The following is a 22,767-nucleotide window of genomic DNA, read 5'->3' as shown; positions in this document are numbered from 1 at the left end:
TGTTTGGTTTTCTTCTTCACTCTTTAATGGCAGCACTTGGAGAATTCCATTACCAACACACAGGGTTCTTAGACTAACCCCACTGTCTTTTCCCCATGACCCACTTGTAGTTATTAAATCCTAAGATTCTCATTTTTGCAGAAATTAGCAAATGCCCTTAGGCAAGCCATGACTTCAGGACTAATTTACTTCTCTTTTTTCTCTTTCTTGATTTTTCAGATGATGGAAATTTTCCTTACTTTTTGGGCAAGTTCAGCTATACCTTTTAAAAGTAATTCTGTTCTATTTTATCCAGCATTTCTAGATGTTTTACCACTTCTCTCACCCAATTTCATGAAAATCCTACTTCATTTTTCTGTTCTTTATTACTCAGTGGTGAAGACACTTAAAGCTCTCTATTTTTTTTTTTTTTTGTAAGGATGGCTCTAGACAGATGCTTTTGGAAATTTTATTAGTGATATATGCAGTCATATATTTAGGAGAATTTTAATTGTCACTTTTTAGGACTTTTCATTTAGATGTTTATTACTAATTTCTATGTTTGTTTCACTGTAGTTTGATTTACACAACTTGAGGTATGTTCAGTTTTTGTAAAGCTTCTGTGGATGTTTGCAAAGAATTTGTAGTCTTATTTATACTATAAAAAGAGAAATGTAACTGATAAAAGTAACATTTCTCCCTTATTCCTTAATTTAAACCCTGTTTCCTTTAGGCCCTTCCTTATAGTCTCATTCTGCTTCAAAATGGAATTTTAGGAATTGTTGATAGAAATGCAATATAACTTTAAAACTATTTCTGAAAATTCAGAATTCATTTCCAAAGATCTGTTAATGATAATTAGCTCTCATTTTCTCGACATACTTAGGTGGCCAAGACGTCTTTCTGACAGAAGAACAGAAGAAATACTATAATGCAATGAAAAAATTAGGATCCAAAAAACCTCAAAGGCCCATTCCAAGGCCTCAGGTGAGAGCACTTGATTGATTCTAAATACACAGATGCATTAAGTGGTGATGAGGAACTCAGATATCTGTAGTGCCATTCTCCTTTAATTTTTAAATTTATAGACTTGACCTAAGAACTCAGTATGAACTGAGGTACACTGGTATATGACTCAAGTTCTTAGGAAAATCAGACATTCAGATTCAATAATAAATGCCTGGGCAACAGCTTAAATTTACTTTTTCGTGAGCACCTGAGAGCTGCTCGGGCTTCCCAGCTGGCATTAGTGGTAAAGAACCCGCCTGACAATGCAGGAAATATAAAAGATGCGGGTTTGATCCTGGGGCCAGGAAGATCCCCTGGAGGAGGGCACGGCAACTCACTCCGGTACTCCTGCCTGGAGAATCCCATGGCCAGAGGAGCCTGGCAGGCTACAGTCCATAGGGTCGCAAAGAGTCAGACATTACTGAAGCAACTTATCATGCATGCATTCACGGGAGCTGCTCAGTATATACTCATTACAGTGATGTGAATTTAGCAGCTTGTTTGAATGTAATCTTGGCCAATTTAAAATGTATTTATAATATATTTTACCACCTTTCTCTGGTGTGAAATTGAGGTCATGCATACTTCACTTCCACTTCACAAGTATTTATGATAAACTTTCCATCTTAGGAGCGGACACACTTTTTCTGTAAAAGGCCAGACAGTAAATATTTTAAGCTTTGCAGGCCATGTGGTTTCTGCTGTTACGACTCAACTTTGATGTTGTAACACAAAAGCAATCATTATAGACAGAGAACAAATGTTCTTGGCTGTGCTCCAGTATGACTTGATTTATAAACACCAAAATTTGGGTTTCATGTAATTTTCATGTGTCAAAATTTTATTCTTTTTGAGTTTTTTCCCCCCAAACTCATTCTGAGTAAAACCTATTCTGAGCTCATGGGCTATACTAAAATAGGTGATGGGCCAGATTTGGCCTACGGGCCATCGTTTGCTGAATCCTGCCTTACGAGGTACTTACAGGACTACTCTGTGCTTACAGTCCATTGAGGAGCTGGAATTTGAGAACATTAGATCATAAAGGCATACAACAGGCACCGTTGGTAGTTCTGAGAAGTGAGTTTGGAGGCTTTCAAGACAAGGAGGGTCAGGGGCACTGAAAAGTCTGAGAGAGCAGTATGGAAGAGGGGCTTCATATCTGATGCATGTAGAGGACTTGGAGATTTTCATTCAAACATGAGGTCCCAAATTATCAAAGTGAAAGTGAAAGTTGCTTAGTCATGTCCAACTCTTTGTGATCCCATGGACTATACAGTCCATGGAATTCTCCAGGCCAGAATACTGCAGTGGGTAACCTTTCCCTTCTCCAGGAGATCTTCCCAACCCAGGGATCGAACCCAGGTCTCCCACATTGCAGGCAGATTCTTCACCAGCTGAGCCACAAGGGAAGCCCAAGAATACTGGAATGGGTAGCCTATCCCTTCTCCAGCCGGGCCTTCCTGACCTAGGATTTGAGCTGGGGTCTCCTGCATTGCAGGTGGATTCTTTCCCAATTGAGCTATGAGGGAAGCCCTAAATTATTAGAAGTATGTTTAATTTCCTGCTATTCCCAGCAATCAGAATAGAGCCAGTCATTAAGTATGTTTTCAATGATTTGTTGAATAAAGAAGTATGTTTTAGGGCACAAAATCCATCCCCCTAGGTTTAAACATTTGTGTTGCACTAAAAATGTCTATAAATATCAGGACAACTGTTTAGAATTTATACAATGAAAATTTTTTACCATAAGTTTAATGATAAAATTATATTTGTAGAGTTTTCATCTGACAACAGTATGTGGAACTTCAATTTATCTAAGTCAAATCTAGCTTTTAAGTACCATACTCGTTTTCAAGTACTAATTTCACTTTGAAGTGACTTCACAAGGACAGAAATGGTAAGGACCTAACAGAAGCAGAGGAGATTAAGAAAAGTGGGAAGAATACATAGAAGAACTATACAGAAAAGGTCTTAACGACCCAGATAATCGTGATGGTGTGGTCACTCACCTGGAGCCAGACTTTATAGAATGTGAGGTCATGTGGGCCTTAGAAAGCATTACTTACAAACAAAGCTTGTGGAGGTAATAGAATTTCAGCTGAGCTATTTCGGATCCTAAAAGATGATACTGTTGAAGTGTTGCACTCAATATGCTAGCAAATTTGGAAACCTCATCCATGGCCACAGGACTGGAAAAGTCAGTTTTCATTCCAATCCCAAAGAACGGAAATCCCAAAGAATGTTCCAGTTGTGCTTATTTCACATGCTAGCAAGGTTATGCTCAGAATCCTTCAAGCTAGGCTTTAGCAGTTTGTGAACCAGAACTTCCAGATGTTCAAGCTGGATTTAGAAAAGGCAGAGGAACCAGGGATCAAATTGCCAACATTCGCTGGACCAGGGAGAAAGCAAAGGAATTCCAGAAAAACATCTACTTCTGCTTCACTGACTATGCTAAAGCCTTTGACAGAGATGGGAGTACCAGACCACCTTACCTGTCTCCTGAGAAACCAGGTCAAGAAAGAAGCAACAGTTAGAACTGGACATGGAATGACTGACTGGTTCCAAGTGGGAAAGAAGTATGACAAAGCTGTATATGGTCACCCTGCTTATTTAACTCTGATGTGGAGGCTACAGTCCATGGGCCCACAGAGTTGGAAATGACTGAGCAACTAAGCACACCACAGAGTGAAACTGAAAGTTGCTCAGGTGTGTCCAACTCTTCGTGACCCCATGGACTGTATAGTCCATGGAATTCTCCAGGCCAGAATACTGGAGTGGGTAGCCTTTCCCTTCTCCAGGGGATCTTCCCAACCCAGGAATCGAACCCTGGTCTCCTGCATTACAGGTGGATTCTTCACCAGCTGAGCCACAAGGGAAGCCCAGGAATACTGGAGGTGATAGCCTATCCCTTCTCCAGCAGATTTTCCCATCCCAGGAATTGAACCAGGATATCCTGCATTCTCGGCAGATTCTTTACCAACTAAGCTATTAGGGAGGCCCACAGCACAGAGTACATCATGCAAAATGTCAGGCTGGATGAATCACAAACTGGAATCAGGATTGTTGGGAGAAATATCAACAACCTCAGCTATGCAGATGACACCACTCTAATGGCAGAAAGTGAAAAGGAACTAAAGAGCCTCTTGATGAGGGTACAAGAGGAGAGTGAAAAAGTTGACTTGAAACTCAACACTGAAAAAATCATGACATCTAGCCCCATCATTTCTTGGAAAATAGAAGGGGAATAAGTGGAAGCAGTGACAGATTTTATTTTCTTGGGCTCTCAAATCACCATGGACAGAGACTGTAGCCATGAAATTAAAAGATGCTTGCTCCTTGGAAGGAAAGCTATGGCAAACCTAGACAGGATATTAAAAAGCAGAGACATCACTTGGCCAACAAGGTCTCTATAGTCAAAGCTATGGTTTTTCCAGGAGTCACACACAGATGTGAGAGCTGGACCATAAAGAACACTGAGCACCGAAGAATTGATACTTTCAAAGTATGTTGCTAGAGAGAAGACTCTTGAGAGTCCCTTTGACTGCAAGGAGATCAAACCAGTCAATCCTAAGGGAAATCAACCCTGAATACTCATTGGAAGGACTGATGATGCAATTGAAACTCCAAAACTTTGACCACCTGATGCAAAGTGCTAACACATTGGAAATGAACCTGATCCTGGGAGATATTGAAAGCAAAAGGAGAAAGGGATGGCAGAGAACAAGATGGTTGGATGACATCAGTGAGTCAATGGAGATGGATTTGAGCAAATTCCAGGAGATAGTGTAAGGACGGAAAGAGCCTGGCATGCTACAGTTCATGGGGTCACAAAGAGTCAGACATGAGTTAGTGACTGAACAACAGCAAACATTTTGCAGTTCTTATTTAAACTCGAGCCAACAAGAAAGGCAAAGAGAATTTTTATTTATATGTGCCTGATATGCAGCCACTGATTCAGTACCAGTTGGGCCCAGATTTGGAGTTAACTAAAAGACTCATGAGACACACATTTACTAGTTTGTTTCATGAAGGATGTGAAGCTGGCAGTGCCGCACACAGCTGAACAGAAGTTGCAGGGGCACATAATGCAGCTTCTAGGCCTCTCCACTGCACTGGGCTTCCCAGGTGGCTCAGTGGTAAAAGGATCCACCTGCCAATGCAGGCAGAGACACAGGAGACACAGTTTCTATCCCTGGATTGGAAAGATCCCCTGGAGGAGGGCATGACAACCCATTGCAGTAGTCTTGCCTGGCGGGGAAAATCCCATGGACAGAGGAGCCTGGAGGCTGCAGTCCATGGGGCTGCAAAGAGTTGGGCGTGACTGAGCACCCAACACACATGCTGCGCAGGACGTGTCAGAAGGCAAGAGGTGGACTTGAAGTGGGCATGGACTGCGCTCCCACGGGGTGCTGCCGCCTCCACTCCTGACTCTGTTACAGCTTGTTTGTTGCATGTCTCATCGGGGAGCAGGTGTGACCCCAGAGACGTTCCTGCGTGGCCCTCCAATCATGGCTTCACAGTGAGTGATTCCGACAACCAAGTGCAGCTCAGTTAATGCCCAGCATTTATCTTAAACTCTGTATTCCAGAGAGCAGTGCTGCATGAGGTAAACACAAAACCCTATCCCCTGGTGTCTGAATTTGAGCTTAGTCTTTGAATCAGCTGTTAGCCCTTAACTGGGCTTCCAAGGTGGTGCGAATGGTAAAAAATTCACCTGCCAATGAAGGAAACACAAGAGACATGAGTCCAGTCCCTGGGTCAAGAAGATACCCTGGAGAAGGAAATGGTCCTCTGCTCCAGTATTCTTGCCTGTGAAAGCCTATGGCCAGAGGAGCCTGGTAGGCCCCAGTCCATAGGATCATAAAGAATCAGACACGACTGAGCATGTTATAGTCTAGACACGCTAGCCCATAACTCCTCATAGATTTTTTTTTTTAACTTCTAAAATCTACATATTATCTTTTGAGCTTTGGAGTAGCAACTGCATAGAGAGGGAAGTACAGCTGTTTTAACCTGAGAAGTGATGGATATTCTTTCCAGCAGTAAGACCAAGGGATCTGCAATCATTTCTACCTAAAGCATTCCCACAAGGTAGCTTCATTACAGGCTTTAAGAATTATCCTGAGGTATAGAAGTCACTGTAAAATGACATAGAATGTATGTATAATACATTAAAATACATAGAATGTATCTTAAAATAACATAGTTTTTTTTTTATCCTCTATCACATTTGGTAGCTTATATTTTTAATCTTCTCCATTTTCTCAATATTAGAGTTGAACTGTAAGGCCAGTGCTTACCATGCCCTTACATTTATTCTCAGCCTTTATTCTGCTTTCTTGGAGAGCATCCTTAAAAGTATCTTTTCTCCAGGTCCTTTCTGACTTCCGTGATGCATTCTCACATAGGAAATGCATTTTACTTTCAAGTTTCTTCTCCAGACTCCTTGACAAAAGTTTTAGAGCTCCTGGAGCAAAGTTTCAAAGACATCAACTTACATGTAATGCCCTTCTGCTGCTATTCCAACCCTTTCTCTTCTCATTGCCCTTGCTCCCATAGTGACAGCATTCATTCTCTTGATGTTAGTTCATATCAGTTCTGAGGCCATAGAACTCCACATTTGCTTTCCAGCTCTCTGCCTGAGCTCCAGACCCATACCTCTACCTGCCCATGTCCCTTGGATGTCCCACTGGGCACCTCAAATCCCAGTGTGCCCAGGACACATCCATCATCTCTCCCCCAAACTTCTCATCGCTGTTCTCCAGTTGATTGAATGCACCACCAAGCAGAAATTATAACCTCAGCCTTAACTTTCCCATAACCTGCTCCATTAGAACACTCTTGGACTCCTGCTTCTACTTCCATGTTAGTTCTTAAACCTAAAAACTCATGTCTTTCTGTACTGTTACCACCACAAAACATCATCTTCTGCCCGGATTACCCTAACAGATGCCTGGGACTATAAAGATGAATTGGTAGGGGTCTGTGCATTTTCTAAATAGAACACTATGTGCATACTTTGATTAGATGATATATAATATGAAATAATCTAATATATACATGTGGTATATATATATATTACACATAAACAACCAATGTATAGTCAAGAATGCCATACAATATCAGTGTCTGAGTTTGTGCTAAAGAACAGTTTCCGCTTAAGCAAACAACAAAGTCGTGCCTTATAGAGATTAAAGGAAATAGTGGGATAGTTGAGGCATTGCACTGCGCACGGTAGACAAGGCATGCAAACTTGAGTCAGGACCGGTACTAGAGCAACCAGCACACCTTTCCCTGGGAGCAGGTCAGCCATATACGAAAGAATATGCAAGGTCACCACCAGTACTCATGTGAAATAATCAGTTTTTCTGTTTCCAGTTTTAGTAATCACCGGATCAGAATCCCATTTATCTAGCCTTATCGTCAAGTGAACAAGAATTAGGAAATTGGCTTTCAAGAATTGCTTGAATACAGAGTTTTGGTTAAGTATAAGGTCTGATTATTCTAAACTAACAAATGGAGCCTTGGAGATGTTAATTCTGTCTTGTCCAACAGAAGTATGTGAGCAAGTATCCTCTGCGTTAACATTATTAAAGTCAAAATACAGACGTAGGTGAAATATACAGACCAAAGTTCACTTTTTAATGATTAAACCCAACATGAGCTGTTTTATTTCAACAAAAACAAATCATCCACCACATCAAAGTTATGTTGTTACTAAAAATTTATGTATTTATTTAGTTTCAAAATGGAATTAAAGCTGTATGCCTACATTTTAAAACCAGTTTCTAATTAAATTTAGTGAAATTGAATGAAAAATATCTATTAGAAGAATTTCTTGCCCTATAAAAGTGTGCATTTTCCAAGAAACTACTTTAAATGTAAGAGAGGACAAATGCTACTGTATGTGCCTCTTAATGTATGTGATTTCATTCCTACAACTCCAAATCGTTTATGATTCCTTTTTCTTCTTCCTCAGAACAAATGCCAAGGCTTTGTGTTTGACCTCGTCACACACCAGGTCTTTGACGTCATTATCATCATCCTCATTCTCCTCAACATGCTGAGCATGATGGCTGAATCACATCACCAATCGGACACCATGAAACATTTACTTGAGTGTCTCAACCTGGCCTTTGTGGTCATCTTTGCAATTGAGTGTCTCATCAAAATCTTTGCTTTGAGGCAATACTACTTCACCAATGGCTGGAATTTATTTGATTGTGTGATCGTGGTCCTTTCTATTGTTAGTAAGTAAAACTGGCAACCAGAGGGGCTTTAGTATGAGAGCAAGAAGTAAACTTGTAAGTCTTATCATTTGGAATTTTGTCCAGAGTAGCCACAGAGCAAAAAATTAAATTTAATGTGGTTTTTGGGGAAAAAAAAATAGATGAATGAATGCCATTCTCTTTGGGGAGTTGCTAGAAAATACAGAGTAATTTCCACTCCCTTGACTATCTACACAATTGAAATAGAGTTAAGTAATTATGTGGATCATTTATTCAGTGGGGATAGATGAAATTAAGATGACTTAGAAGTTTTTGTGGGGCTACCTGCTTTATCCAGGGAACTGAGTCAAAGTTCCATTTTCTTCTACAACTATAAGGCCTAAAGAACATTTCTTGTTGTAAGGATTTGGCATTTAGTTTCCATTTTTTCCCTAGTTCAAAATCCTTTTGGATGTCAGATCACAATTACTGTGCCCCAGTGACATTGCTGGGCCTTCCCATACCTCTTCTTTATAGAGGGCCTCCATGGCTCAGCCTGGATGGGGCTTGCAAGAGTGTGTCATAAGGACAAATAGTGCTTTTTCTTTATTCTGTATCTCATGTTAACTTAAATTATAGTGGAAACTACATAGTGTGTCAACTGCTTGGGTTTCACTCACCAACTAGCTTCACTCTATAATCACTGTATTTTTCTTAACTGTGGACAGAAATTAACCTTAAGGTTTATAGAAGAAGAATAGGGAGAAAAAGAGGGTTATTGCCATACACCTTTTCATGGAACATATACACGCACATGCACATACATTAACTTCAAAGGTAAATTCTTCATGACTAAGCTATAAGATTTTACTCTGGGTTTTTGAATTCTGCTTTAATTAAACTGATAATTTAACCATAATTGTGTAAAACTGCCTACGGATTCTTCTCATTGTTCAAAGAGCATGAAGGCAGTGAAAACGGATTTCACAAGCGGAAGCTTCTGTTTTATCTCAGAAAGGGTGCAATAAACAGATATGCTGGATCAAAATATTTTGGTTCTTAACATGATAGCAACAATCAGATGTTTCAGGGACCAAGGAAATGGTACAGTTCATAGTCTGTTCTACTTTTTAGCCATGGAAACTTATGTAGATAAGGTTTAGTAATAGATCTTTCAACATGCTTATGGTTAAATAGACTGTTAATCTTTATTAGTCAGTTTCAAGCACAAGTCCTGGTGAAATTGACAGCAGCAATAAAGTTAGAAAATGATGATGAGTCTGGCAACCATCTGAGCCCTTAAAGAGCTCTTCCTCCAATATGCAGAGAGCAGCTCATTCATTCCACTATTTGCTGAACTTTTTCCAGGCAGTGCCAGGCATCGTAGAGCTCACAGTAACTGAAGGAGGTCACCATTATCCCTACCATACAGCCTATCGGAGAAGGCAATAGCAACCCACTCCAGTACTCTTGCCTGGCAAATCCCATGGATGGAGGAGCCTGGTAGGTTGCAGTCCACGGGGTCGCTAGAAGTCGGACACGACTGAAGTGACTTAGCAGCATGCATTGGAGAAGGAAATGGTAACCCACTCCAGTGTTCTTGCCTGGAGAATCCCAGGGACAGGGGAGCCTAGTGGGCTGCCTTCTCTGGGGTCGCACAGAGTCAGACACGACTGAAGTGACTTAGCAGCAGCAGAATACAGCCTATAGCCTCCCATAGAGACTGAAGACTCTAGGACTGGGCCGCCTCAGGCCAAACTACAGGCACAGCTGCTCCCATCAGCAGAAAATTGGATTAAAGATTAACTGAGCAAGGTACAGCCCTCCAGAGTGAGGCCCAGTTTTCCCTGCAGCCAGTCCCTCCTATCAGGAAGCTTGTACAAACTCTTACCCTCATCCCTCTGAGGGCAGACAGAATGAAAACCACAATCACAGAAAACTAACCAAAATGATCACATGGATCATAGCCTTGTATAACTCAATGAAACTATGAGCCATGCTGCGTAGGGCCACCCAAGATGAATGAGTCATGGTGTGTTCTAACAAAATGTGGTCCACTGGAGAAGGGAATGGCAAATCACTTCAGCATTCTTGCCTTGAGAACCCCACAAACAGTATGAAAAGGCAAAAAGATATGACATTGAGAGATTAAACACCCACCCCACCCCCAGGCCAGTAGGTGTCCAATATGCTACTGGAGAGGAGTGGAGAAATAGCTCCAGAAGGAATGAAGAGGCTTAGCCAGAGCAGAAATGATGCCCAGTTATGGATGTGTCTGGTGGTGAAAGTAAAGTCTGGTGCTATAAAGAACAATGTTGAATAGGAACCTGGAACATTAGGTCCATGAATCAAGGTAAATTGGAAGTGGTCAAACAGGAGATGGCAAGAGTCAACATTGACATTTTAGGAATAAATGAACTAAAATGGACCAGAGTGGGTGAATTTAATTCAGATGACCATTATATCTGCTACTGTGGGCAAGAATCCCTTAGACAAAATGGGGTAGCCCTCAAAGTCAACAAAAGTGTCTGAAATGCATGACACTACTTGGGTGCAATCTCAAAAATGACAGATTAATCTCTCTTCGTTTCCAAGGCAAACTGTTCAACATGACAGTAATCCAAGTCTGTGCCCTAACCACTATGCTGAAGAGTATAAAGTTGAATGCTTCTATGAAGACCTACAAGACCTTCTAGAAAGTAAAAGTGAAGTTGCTCAGTTGTGTCCGACTCTTTGCGACCCCATGGACTTTAGCCCACCAGGCTCCTCCATCCATGGGATTCTCCAGGCAAGAGTACTAGAGTGGATTGCCATTTCCTCCTCCAAGACCTTCTTTAGACCTCCTAGAACTAACACCAAAAAAGATGTCCTTTTCATCATAGGGGACTGGAATGCAAAAGTAGGAAGTCAAGAGATACCTGGAGTGACAGGCAAGTTTGACCTCAGAGTACAAAATGAAGCAGGGAAAAGACTAACAGAGTTTTTCCAAGAGAATGCTCTGGTCATAGCAAACACCCTTTTCCAACAACACAAGAGATGACTGTACACATGGACATCACCAGATGGTCAATACTGAGATTAGGTTGATTATATTCTTTGTAGCTGAAGATGGAGAAGCTCTGTATCATCAGCAAAAACAAGACAGGGAGCTAACTGTGGCTCAGATCATGAGCTCCTTATTGTAAAATTCAGACTTAAATTGAAGTAAGTAGGGAAAACTACTAGACCATTGAGGTATGACCTAAATCAAATCCCTATGATTGAACAGTGAAAGTGACAAATAGATTCAAGGGATTAGATCTGACAGACAGAGTGCCTGAAGAACTATGGACAGAGATTTGTAACATTGCACAGGAGGCAGTGATCAAAACCATCCCCAAGAAAAAGAAATGCAAAAAGGCAAAACAGTTGTCTGAGGAGGCCTTACAAATAGTTGAGAAGAGAAGCGAAAGACAAAGGAGAAATGGAAAGATATATCCATCTGAATCCAGAGTTCCAAAGAATAGCAAGGAGGGATAAGAAAGACTCCCTAAGTGATCAATGCAAAGAAATAGAGGAAAACAACAGAGTGGGAAAGACTAGAGATCTCTTTAAGAAAATTAGACATACCAAGGGAACATTTGATACAAAGATAGGCACAATAAAGGAAAGAAATGGTATGGACCTAATAGAAGCAGAAGATATTAGGAAGAGGTGGCAAGAATACACAGAAGAACTATACAAAAAAGATCTTCATGGCACAGATAACCATGATGGTGTGATCATCATCTAGGGTCAGACATCTGGGAGTCTGAAATCAAATAGGCCTTAGGAAGCATTACTACAAAGAAAGCTAATTAGGGGTGATGGAATTCTGTCTGAGCTATTTAAAATCCTAAAAGATGATGCTATGAAGGTGCTGCACTCAATGTGTCAGCAAATTTGGAAAACTCAACTGTGGCCCCAGGACTGGAAAAGGTCAGTTTTCATTCCAATCCCAAAGAAGGGCAATGTCAAAGAACGTTCAAACTACCATACAATTACACTCATTTTACATGTTAGCAAGGTTATGCTTAAAATCCTTCAAGCTAGGCTCCAGCAGTACATGAACTGAGAACTTCTAGGTGTACAAACTGGGTTTAAAAACATCAGAGGAATCAGAGATCAAATTACCAACATCTATTGAATCATAGAAAAAGCAGGTGAATTCTGGAAAAATATCTGCTTCTGCTTCACTGACTACGCTAAAACCTTTGACTCTGAGGATCACAACAAATTGTGGACAACTCTACAAGAGATAGGAGTACCAGACCACCTCACCTGCCTCCTGGGAAACCTGTATGCAGGTCAAGAAGCAACAGTTAGAACCGGACGCGGAACAACTGACTGCTTCAAAAGGAATGCGTCAAGGCTGTACATTGTCACCCTGCTAGTTTAACTTATATGCAGAGTACATCATGTGAAATGCTGGGCTGTGAAGCACAGCTGGAATCAAAATTGCCAGGAGAAATATCTATAACTTCAGATATGCAAATGATACCACCCTAATGGCAGAAAGTGAATAGAAACTAAAGAGCCCCTTGGAGGTGAAAGAAGAGAGTGAAAAAGTTGACTTAATTCAGCATTCAAAGAATGAAGATCATGGCATCCAGTCCCGTAACTTCATGCCAAATGGATGGGGGGAAAATGAAAACAATGACAGACTTTATTTTCTTGGGCTCACAAATCACTGTAGATAGTGACTGCTACCATGAAATTAAAAGATGCTTGCTCCTTGGAAGAAAAACTATGACAAAACTAGACAGCATATTAAAAAGCAGAGACATCACTTTGCTGACAAAGGTCCTTATAGTCAAAACTATGGTTTTTCCAGTAGTCATGTACGCATATGAGAGTTGGACCATAAAGAAGGCCGAGTGCTGAAGAACTGATGCTTTTGAACTATGGTGCTGGAGAAGACTCTAGAGAGTCTCTTGGACAGCCAGGAGATCAAACCAGTCAATCCTAAAGGAAATCAACCCTGAACATCCATTGGAAGGACTGACGCTGAAGCTGAAGCTCCAGTACTTTGGCCACCTGATTCAAAGAGCTGACTCTGGAAAAGACTCTCATGCTGGGAAAGATTGAAGGCAGGAGGAGAAGCGGGTGACACAGGATGAGATGGTTGGATGACATCACCAACTCAATGGACATGAGTTTGAGCAAACTCTGGGAGATGGTAAAGGACAGGGAGGCCTGGCATGCTGCAGTCTATGGAGTCACAAAGAATTGGACACAACTGAGTGACTGAACAACAACAAAATTAAGACCTACCACATTAAGGAATCAGAAAAAGACAGAGAAATTAATTGAACCCCAAATCACTTGCTGCACGAAAGAACTGAGCTCACAGGAAAGACAAATTACTGTGAGCTTGATGACTCAAAGAAATATTCACAGAGGAAGCGGACCTTAAAGGAGGAACCTCATCCAGTTGTTGCTAAAATGGTAAAAATTCCACATCTCAAAAAAATTGGCTGTCTGTCATACCTAATGACCTTAGAGGATCCCCAGAGGAAGAACAAGGCCCTGTGTCTGTGAGGCAAGCATGCCCAAGCCATTCTGTAATATTTGGGTCAAAATGTGTGTTGTTTTAAATCCTTGTATCACTTGCTTGCAGAGCAAGCAATGAGAAAACAGGATGATGTTTTAGGCCAAATGTTCAGCAGTCTGCAGAAACATCTGCTTGAGATGCCACTTCTGGGATATTTACAATAACAGAGAAACTGTCTCCAATTTATTCCCATAGCTTTTTGAGTTTGGACTTCCAGAAGTCCTTGGAATGAGCGTATTGACAAAGATGAGAAATCTCTGGCAGTTTTAGCCCAAAGACAAGCCACGCAACACTACCTTCTTTCTCTAGCTCTGTCCTTGCCTACAGCAGGCTGTGTTCAAATTTCTCTCCAGTGAGAACCTGTTTGTTTAAGAAACCTTGGGGTTAGGGGTGTACAGCTTCCACTGATAGCTCACACTCAAGCCAACCTTCAGTAGCAGAAATTTCTCTTTGCATTGTAATCTAAATGACTCCATCAATAGTTTATATGTTTTCCATTCTATGTATATAATAAGTATGGAAAACTGTTATATTTGCTACCCCATGAGTAATTTTAAATGACCAACATAGATGATAATGTATTTCAAGTCCATTAGGTAACTTACAAAATAGTAATAAACTGCATTTTATTTCTTTTCTTTGAAGGGTCTTTTTAGATGTCCTGACCCATCTAAATTCCTATCTAAATTGTATGAACCTTGAAGATTGCTCTCCAGTTTAAGGCACATATATATTTTTTCCCTGATATGGGTAAAAAACTTCTTAATTTTGTACATAAGCTGAAAAGTAATGGTAAAAAGTTGGTCTCACTCAGACTGAAAGCAGGAGAGACAGGATATGTCTAAAATCAATCTGTCTGCTGGAAATTCATTGACCCTCCTCCTTGTCTTTAGGTACCGTGGTTTCTGCCTTGGAAACCCAAGCCGAGATTCCTTTCCCTCCAACACTGTTCAGAATGGTTCGCTTGGTTCGGATTGGCCGAATCCTGAGACTTGTTCGAGCAGCACGAAGAATCAGAACTCTGCTTTTCGCTCTGATGATGTCCCTGCCCTCTCTATTTAATATTGGTCTTCTCCTCTTTCTGGTTATGTTTATTTATGCCATTTTTGGTATGAACTCTTTTCGCAAAGTGAAGGAAGATTCTGGAATTGATGACATCTTCAACTTCCAAACTTTTATAAGCAGCATGCTCTGCCTCTTCCAGATAACCACGACGGCAGGCTGGGATTCTCTCCTCAGCCCCATGTTAAAATCAAATAATTCCTGTGACCCCAAGACAGAGAGCTGTCACCTCTCTACCATAGCCATAATCTACTTCGTCACTTATATCATCATCTCCTCTCTCATTGTGGTCAACATGTATATTGCTGTGATTTTAGAAAACTTCAATGTAGCCACTGAAGAAAGTGAGGACCCTTTGGGTGAAGATGACTTTGAAATGTTCTACGAAGTCTGGGAAAAGTTTGACCCAGAAGCAACACAGTTTATCAACTATTCTGCCCTTTCTGACTTTGCTGATGCCCTTCCTGAGCCTCTGCGTGTGGCAAAGCCAAATAAATACCAATTTTTAGTCATGGACTTGCCAATGGTGAGTGGAGATCGTCTCCATTGCTTGGATATTCTCTTCGCTTTCACCACGAGGGTACTTGGTGAGTCCAGTGGCCTGGATAGCATGAAAGCAGCGATAGAGGAGAAGTTCATGGAGGCAAACCCTTTCAAGAAGTTATATGAACCCATAGTCACCACCACCAAAAGGAAGGAAGAGGAAAGATGTGCTGCTGTTATTCAAAAGGCCTTTCGAAAGTACATGATGAAGACCAAGTGTACCTTGCAAGACAGGCCTCATTCAACCCTCCAGACACTCTCCAATGGAGACTTACCCAGCTCTGGGGTGGCCGAGGGCAAGGTCCATTATGACTGAGCCCCACACCTCCACCCATACCTCACAGCCTCCAAGCCTTGCCTCCAGCCTCTTGAGCTCCAAGCCATCCACAGCTCTGTGTACAAACAAGTACTCAAAACTAGAGCTCTTCGAACTAGCCATTCCTTTTTTTTTTTTTCCTGGCTGAAAGAAAATATTTTAAAGCTCACATCAAAGGATTCTTATCGAGATAAGGGTGCCTGACTATTACTACCAGTACAGTTTTAACAAAGAAAAAGACATTAGAAAGGTCTATAGAAGACATACTAATGTGAGGATCGAAGCACAGTTTGAATTATGTCAAAAGAATAAGAAACAAAAAAACACATTAAAGTTTTAAATTATGTTTCCCATGTGTTCCTGAGTACTGTGTCCAATACCTTTGTTGGATGTTTTCCCCAGTAAAAGTATGTGGCTTATCACATATAGCTCTTTCGCATGCTAAGTGAGAATTCAAAACCTGCCAATAAATACTTATTGCAGACTTCTTTTAGCCAATGTTGAATATTTTGAGTTTATTTCAAACCTAAAAGCATGATCATGATTTGTGTCAGTTACTACCCTATCTTTCACTAGCTGCAATATCTGTTATATATGTGTGGGGAAAAAATAAATAAATGAAGCTTTCAGTTTGCATTTCATTCGGATAATACACTAAAAATCCTTTTGTTTGGTGCTTGTGTGAGTAGTGGTTTAAATGTGGAACCTAAGTTGGAATTAAAGGCGATCGCCAGTGGTATGCTGATAAGTGCATAATAACTGCTCTTCAGGAAAAAGGAAACAAGCCGTGATTTGTCGTGTTTACTGATTTCTGTGGCGAGTACTCCCTTCATGACCAGTTTCAAGCTACCAACATGATGTTTCTGAATGTAGAGTTGGGAAAGATGTCCACAGTCAGTTCTCATGAGCTGCCTAGAGCTGGCTGAGCACGCCATTGACTGGAACCAGTAAGACAGTCTCACTTCCGGTGAAATATCTGCAGTGGGCACCTTGGATGGAGAGTGCACCCCACTTAGCACAACACCTGGACCCCAGGGCAGGGGAGCCATAAGACATAATGGTTAGCCAGAGACCTCAGTCATTTGATGAGCCCTACATTCAGTTCTGGCTGAATATATGCATGAAACACAGCCCAGAGAACAACCAAGTCAATCAGAAGGGCCTGGCCCCAGAAGTAGCCCAGGACCTCCCTAAAAACTGGAGATTCCCAGAGGCCAAGCAAGACATTAGCTGGACTGGGGGCAAAGAACTACAGCGTAATAATCTAGGCTCAGGAAAATCCTGCAGAAATAGCCCTGGAATCCTGTATCTCTGACAGGCTGGAGGAGGTGATGTGCCTGTCAGCAGCCTGGAGTCTGAGCCCTGAGCCTCTGCCCTGCCCCTCACTGTCCAGTGGAGGTAAGGCCAAAGCTGGATGCTGTGGCATATTAAGAGGGAACTTATTTTCAATGTACACAAGATCTAACCATGACTCAATGTATTCATGTCCAGGGCCTAAATTTTGTGAGTTTTGTAGGCAGCCTTGTGCTCTGGAGCACTGGTAAAAGTAGTAACATCATTATCTAATCATTATCAATATCTAATAGACTTAGCCTTTGCTGCAAGTCAGACACTGGCTAAGCATTTGCCGTGCATAATCTCATCTGTTCCTTACAATAACCCAGGTGTGTGCAGTCACTCACCAGGTGGAGCCCGGGCATCTGTGCCATACTGGGGCAGAGGAGTGCTTGTTCCCAGAACTAGGGCACTTTTGAGACAGGGCCAGAGGGACTCCCAGGCAGGACTGCAAGAGCTGTGTGGAAATCACCAGTTCTAAATCCACAACCAGTCCTGCTTGAGGCCCTGGGGATTATCTACAGCTTCCTGAAGAGGCCTCCAATTACGAACTCTCGGTGTTTACAGATTCCTACCAAGTTTTCTGGAAAAGATAGTTGGTCATGATTCTAATAGGGACATCGCCTGGCTGGAGGTAAGGGAGGGTCTGGAAGGATATGGTCTTGCCTATTCCAGATTACAATTTAGGGACTTGAATATTATCTGTTCTGTGCAATGACTTGTGCCTTGGCACACACACCTGTCCATCCCCACATGGTCCATGTCACTGGTGCTGGATTCCTGGAGCCAGCTCCTGGGGAGAGCACAGGATCCCTCTGGCTTCTGCAAGAGGCTGAGCCTCACCTCCTCACTAGATGGCAGCAAATGCCCGACACGTTCTTTTCTAAAAGTAGCACAGCATCTCTCGGTATGAGCCTGCTGCTCAAAGAGCCGGAAGGTTAAAGAGGGGTGAAGGAAGTGGTGAATTAACCCTGGATGGGTGCTAGAAAACTCACAGAGATGGCTGTCACTGTGCAAGGATCCAGGATACCCACAAGAGGCAGAGATGTTGGTCTGAGCTCAGCTCTCCTGAGACTATTCATGGTAGACAATCCTGCAGACACAGGAAGCCAGCCCCCTGTCTTCTGAGACTTCTTTTCCCCAGGCAAATCAGTCCCTGCTCAGTTCAGTCAACAGACAAGTTCTGGAGGGCCAGTGCAACACTGCCTTGTGCAGACTGCTTCTAACCAATGGGTCTTCACCACGTCTTCAAGGGCATATGTGCTAATTGGGAGGAGCATTAGATAGGTGTTTGTGTGATGATAAACAGAATGCAAAATAACAAGAGCATGGACACAGCTCTCTTCTCAAAGCTGAGTGGAGACAGGCTCACAAGAAGACTTCATAAGATAGAAGGGAGCATCTGAGATGAGCTGGGTAATGCGTGGGACTGTGATGGGTAGAGGTGGTTCAGGAGGGTGTTTTAAAGGGGAGGAGACAATAGCGGCAGCATCCTGGAGGGTAAGGAGTGTCAGAAGTGGAAGGGAGCGTGAGCTCCCCCATTGACTGGGCTCAGAGTATAGATAGTGGAGCAGCAGCAACTGAATCTAGAAATGGACAGTTTTGTGGAGAGCCTCCAATGCCACAGTGAAGAGTTCTAACGTATCAGAAAGAAGGAAGCACTGATGGTGTTTGAGCAGGGGAGAAAATTAGCTGGACTGAGTGTTCAGGTGGAATGCAGGAGAAAGAGACCAGAATGCTGTTCCTGGTGTGGAGGAGGCGCTGAAGACGGAGCGGTGGGGGCATGCAGTGAGATCAGATTCTTGCGCTGAGTGCCTGTCCATGGGGCGAAGTGTCTAGAGAGGAACCTTAAGATTTGGGGCCAGGGTGACAAGATATGTGGCAGCACAAGTTACCAAATTAATGCCTAGGAGGGACAAGACTTGTTTTCATTTATTTTTGTTTGTTGTCATGAAGGAAGAAGAAATCTAAAAGCCAGTGCAGTTTTGAACGTTTTGAAGATTTTTAGGATGCCAGGTCCAAGTGACAGTGTTCAGCCGGGCCTGAAACTTGGGGACATGGCCTGGACAGGAACCCTCAGAACAAGGGTGATATTTGAAAACCTGGGAGCAGATGAAATCACGGAGGAGTGAGCATATCCAGCTCTAGAAGGAGGCAGAGGACTCACCCTGGGGGTCGTGCTTTCAGAGAATAAAGGTGAGGAGTGAGATGGTTCAAAGAAGGGTGTGGGGAGGTAGGTGAAGTTCCCACCACGACACTCAGTGTGGGCACAGAGCAGGCTTCACAGGAAAGTTACGGATGACAAGATGAGCTAGCTGGTCCTACCATCTCTCCCACCAGGAAGCGTGCAAGAAGCCACGGCACAGAGCCATGGTGTTCCAGGAAGGGATCCCTACCCTTTCATGGAACAAGTGTGAGAGCTTGCCTTATAAATAATCCAGACTCAAGAGTCAGCTCTTCCGGGGAGCTGTTTTGGAATGTCAGCTTCTGGCGCCCAATGCCCTTAGGGAAGCTGAAAGCCTATACTGCTCCTCCTGCTCAAGGAGAGGGAGCCGCTGGTCCCTGAAGGTTGTTGCCTGGCAACTCAGATAGAACCTCCAGGTTCATTCAGTGGGCAATCCTGCCCTTCCCTGCCCAGGAGTCATCAAAGAGGCAGTGAGAAGACAAATGCTGACATTTACTGAACATTTATTCTGGACTCAGTAGCCACTTTCCCAGTATTACCTTGTTTAATCTTCACCACAGCTCATTAAAGAGAAACTATTTTTGATCTTCATTATTCTGATGAGAAAACTGAGGCATGTGGGGGAAATAACAGGCTTGTTCAAGGCCACATAAGTGGCCCTGACAGAATTTAAGCTCAGGCAATCTGGCTCCAGTGCTTAAGCTATCACTACCGTACCACACAGAGATGATGTGGTTGAAAGTGAAGGGAGAGTGCAGAATTTTCCTGGTTATGTCTGTGCTTAGGTCCATTTAGTCAAAGCTTTGGTTTTTCCAATAGTCATGTACAGATGTGAGAGTTGGACCATAACGAAGACTGAGTACCAAAGAATTGATGCTTTTGAACTGGAGACGACTCTTGAGAGTCCCTTGGACAGCAAGGAGATGGAACCAGTCAGTCCTAAAGGAAATCAACCCTGAGTATTCTTTGGAAGGACTGATGCTGAAGCTCCAATACTTTGACAAGCTGATGTGAAGAGCCAACTCATTGGAGTAAGATCCCGATTCTGGGAAAGATTGAAGGCAAAAGGAGAAGGAGGTGGCAGAGGATGAGATGGTTAGATAGCATCATGGACATGAATTTGCGAGAACTCTGGGAGATAGTGAAGGACAGGGAAGCCTGGCGTGCTATAGTTCACGGGGCCTCAAAGAGTCAGACAGAACTTAGCGACTGAACAACAATATCTGTGGATCTTTCACCATCCGTTTCTTGGCCTCTGGAGGCAATGCATGTATTCAAAGTTCTTACATTGTGGAAACATGCTCTGCATGGGAGAGGCTATGTTCTGTCTCAAAAGTCAGCATCCTCAGTTCTGTCAATGTACTCCATTTCCTAATACTTGGATTTCGCTTCAATCCTTTTATCATTTTCTCCCTCTTTTTCCAGGCAAACCAGTTAATCTATCTCCTCTAGCCCCTGGCACCCAGAGGGCCAGAAGGAACCTATTCCCCGCTTTTGGACAATATACTTCTATTAATGTAAACTTCAGGTGTGCTAGTCAGACAATGGTGATATCAAGAGGTGTGATGGTGCTGATTTAGTTTTCCTTAATCTCCATCAGTCCCCCATCCCAAGCCACCCTGAGCAAGCATACAGTCCAACTAAAAGCACTGTGTCTTCTGCATTTTTAGCTGCAGTTACAGCTTCAAGTCCCCCCTCCTTCCCATGTTCTAAGCTCTTTCTGTATTTTAAAATCACTTTTGGAGCCAAATCACAATGATAGCTTAAACTCTATTTTTTTCCTAGCTTTACTGAGGTATGATTGACAAATGAAAGTTGTATATATTTACGGTGTACAGCATGATGGTTTGAACTACATATACACTGTGAAATGATTCCCACAGTCAAGTTAATTCTCATATTGATCACCTCACATAGTTAGCCTTTTTTTTCCTTCTGCTGTGCTGAGAAAACTTAAGATCTACTCTCTTAGCTCATTTCTAGTGTACAAGACAGTATTAACCGCATTCGCTATACTGTATGTTAGACTTACCAGAACTTATTCATCTTATAATGAAAGTTTGACCCCTTGACCAACATCTCTCTAATTTTCCCACCCCATCCCTACTGCCAGCTGCTGGTAACCACTCTTACGCTCTCTGGTTCTAAGGGTTTGACTTTTTTAGATTCCACATATAAGTGTGATCACGCAGCATTTGGCTTTCTGTGTCTGGCATATTTCACTTAGCAAAATGTCCTCCAGATTCAATTGTGTTGTTGCAAATGACAGGATTTCCTTCTTTTTCATGGCTAAATGGCATTCCACTGCACATATATACATGGCGGTTTCTTTATCTCTTCATCCTTTATGGACGTTGAGGTTGTTTCCTTGCTTTGGCAATTGTTAATAATGCTGCAATGAACTCTGGAGTACAGATATGTCTTTGAGATTGTGATTTCATTTCCTTTGGATATATAATCTATAGAGGGTTTGCTGTATCACATGGTTATCTGTTTTGAAATTGAGGGACGTCCATATAGTTTTCCATCTTAGCTGTACCATTTTGTTCCCACGAACAGTATACAAGGGTTCCCTTTTCTCCTTACCCTCACCAACATTTGCTATGTCTTGTTTTTTTTATAATAGTCATTCCAATAGATATGAAGTGATATCTCACTGTATTTCCCTGATGGTTAGTGATGATGAGCACTTTTTCATGTACCTGCTGGGCATATATATGTCTTCTTTGGAAAATGTCTACTCACTTTTTTTGTCCATTTCTCAATGGGTTGTTTGGGTTTTTGGCTATTGAGTTGTGTGAGTTCTTTATCTATTTTGGACATTAGCACCTTACCTGATACATGGTTTGCAAATATTTTCTACCATTCTGGAGGTTGCCTTTTCCTTTTGAAAGAAGAAAATGTAACCTCGTAAACTGTTACGACAGCAAGTAAGTCACTGGTAACCTGGGGGTGGGGAAGAGTTGGTAAAAAGGGAGGATAAAGGGGCATAAAGAAATTTTGGGGGATGATGGATTTGTTTACCATCTTGATAGTGGTGGTTTTCACTTGTGAAACTTGATGGTTTTACAAATGAATAGTATGTGTCAAAATTTATCAAATTGTACTCTTCAAATATCTGCAGTTTGTGGTATGTCAATTATACTTTAATAAGCCTGTTAAAATAAAACCCTTGAGTTTTTGAATTCTAATAGAAATCTCAATAAGCCTCTGGAACTATTATTTTAGTCCTGAAACTAAAGGAGGAGGCTGCTGGGAAGACACATCAAACAAAGGTGATATTTTGCCTGGGGATTCAGAGTGGCTGCCTCAGTGTATTTGGAAAGAAACCTTGGGATAAGAATCGGGATGTGCCAAGTCATTTCAGTTGTTTCCGACTCTTTGCATTCCTATGGACTGTAGCCTGCTAGGCTCCTCTGTCCTTGGGATTCTCCAGGCAAGAATACTGAAGTGGGTAGCCCTTCCCTCCTCTAGGGAATTTTCCCAACCCAGGGACTGAATCTGCATCTCTTATCTCCTGCATTGATAGGTGGGGTTTTTACCACTAGCACCGCCACTG

The 22,767-nt window shown here is 42.2% G+C and overlaps 1 protein-coding gene across 1 annotated transcript in view; it reads left to right on the top strand.

Annotated features, from left to right (window-relative positions):
* The window catches only part of SCN11A (sodium voltage-gated channel alpha subunit 11), a 79,968-nt gene extending 63,782 nt beyond the window's left edge, over positions 1-16,186 (top strand). The window contains exons 24-26 of the mRNA XM_042236508.2: positions 866-966; positions 7,967-8,237; positions 14,661-16,186. Coding sequence (XP_042092442.1) covers positions 866-966; positions 7,967-8,237; positions 14,661-15,688 — 1,400 coding nt within the window. The 3' untranslated portion in view covers positions 15,689-16,186. The remainder of the gene's footprint in view (positions 1-865; positions 967-7,966; positions 8,238-14,660) is intronic.
* Positions 16,187-22,767: the final 6,581 nt, after the last annotated feature.

This window comes from Ovis aries, chromosome 19 (genome assembly GCF_016772045.2).
Source record: "Ovis aries strain OAR_USU_Benz2616 breed Rambouillet chromosome 19, ARS-UI_Ramb_v3.0, whole genome shotgun sequence".
Classification (NCBI taxonomy): Eukaryota; Metazoa; Chordata; class Mammalia; order Artiodactyla; family Bovidae; genus Ovis; species Ovis aries.
This window is presented reverse-complemented; position numbering and strand designations above follow the sequence as displayed.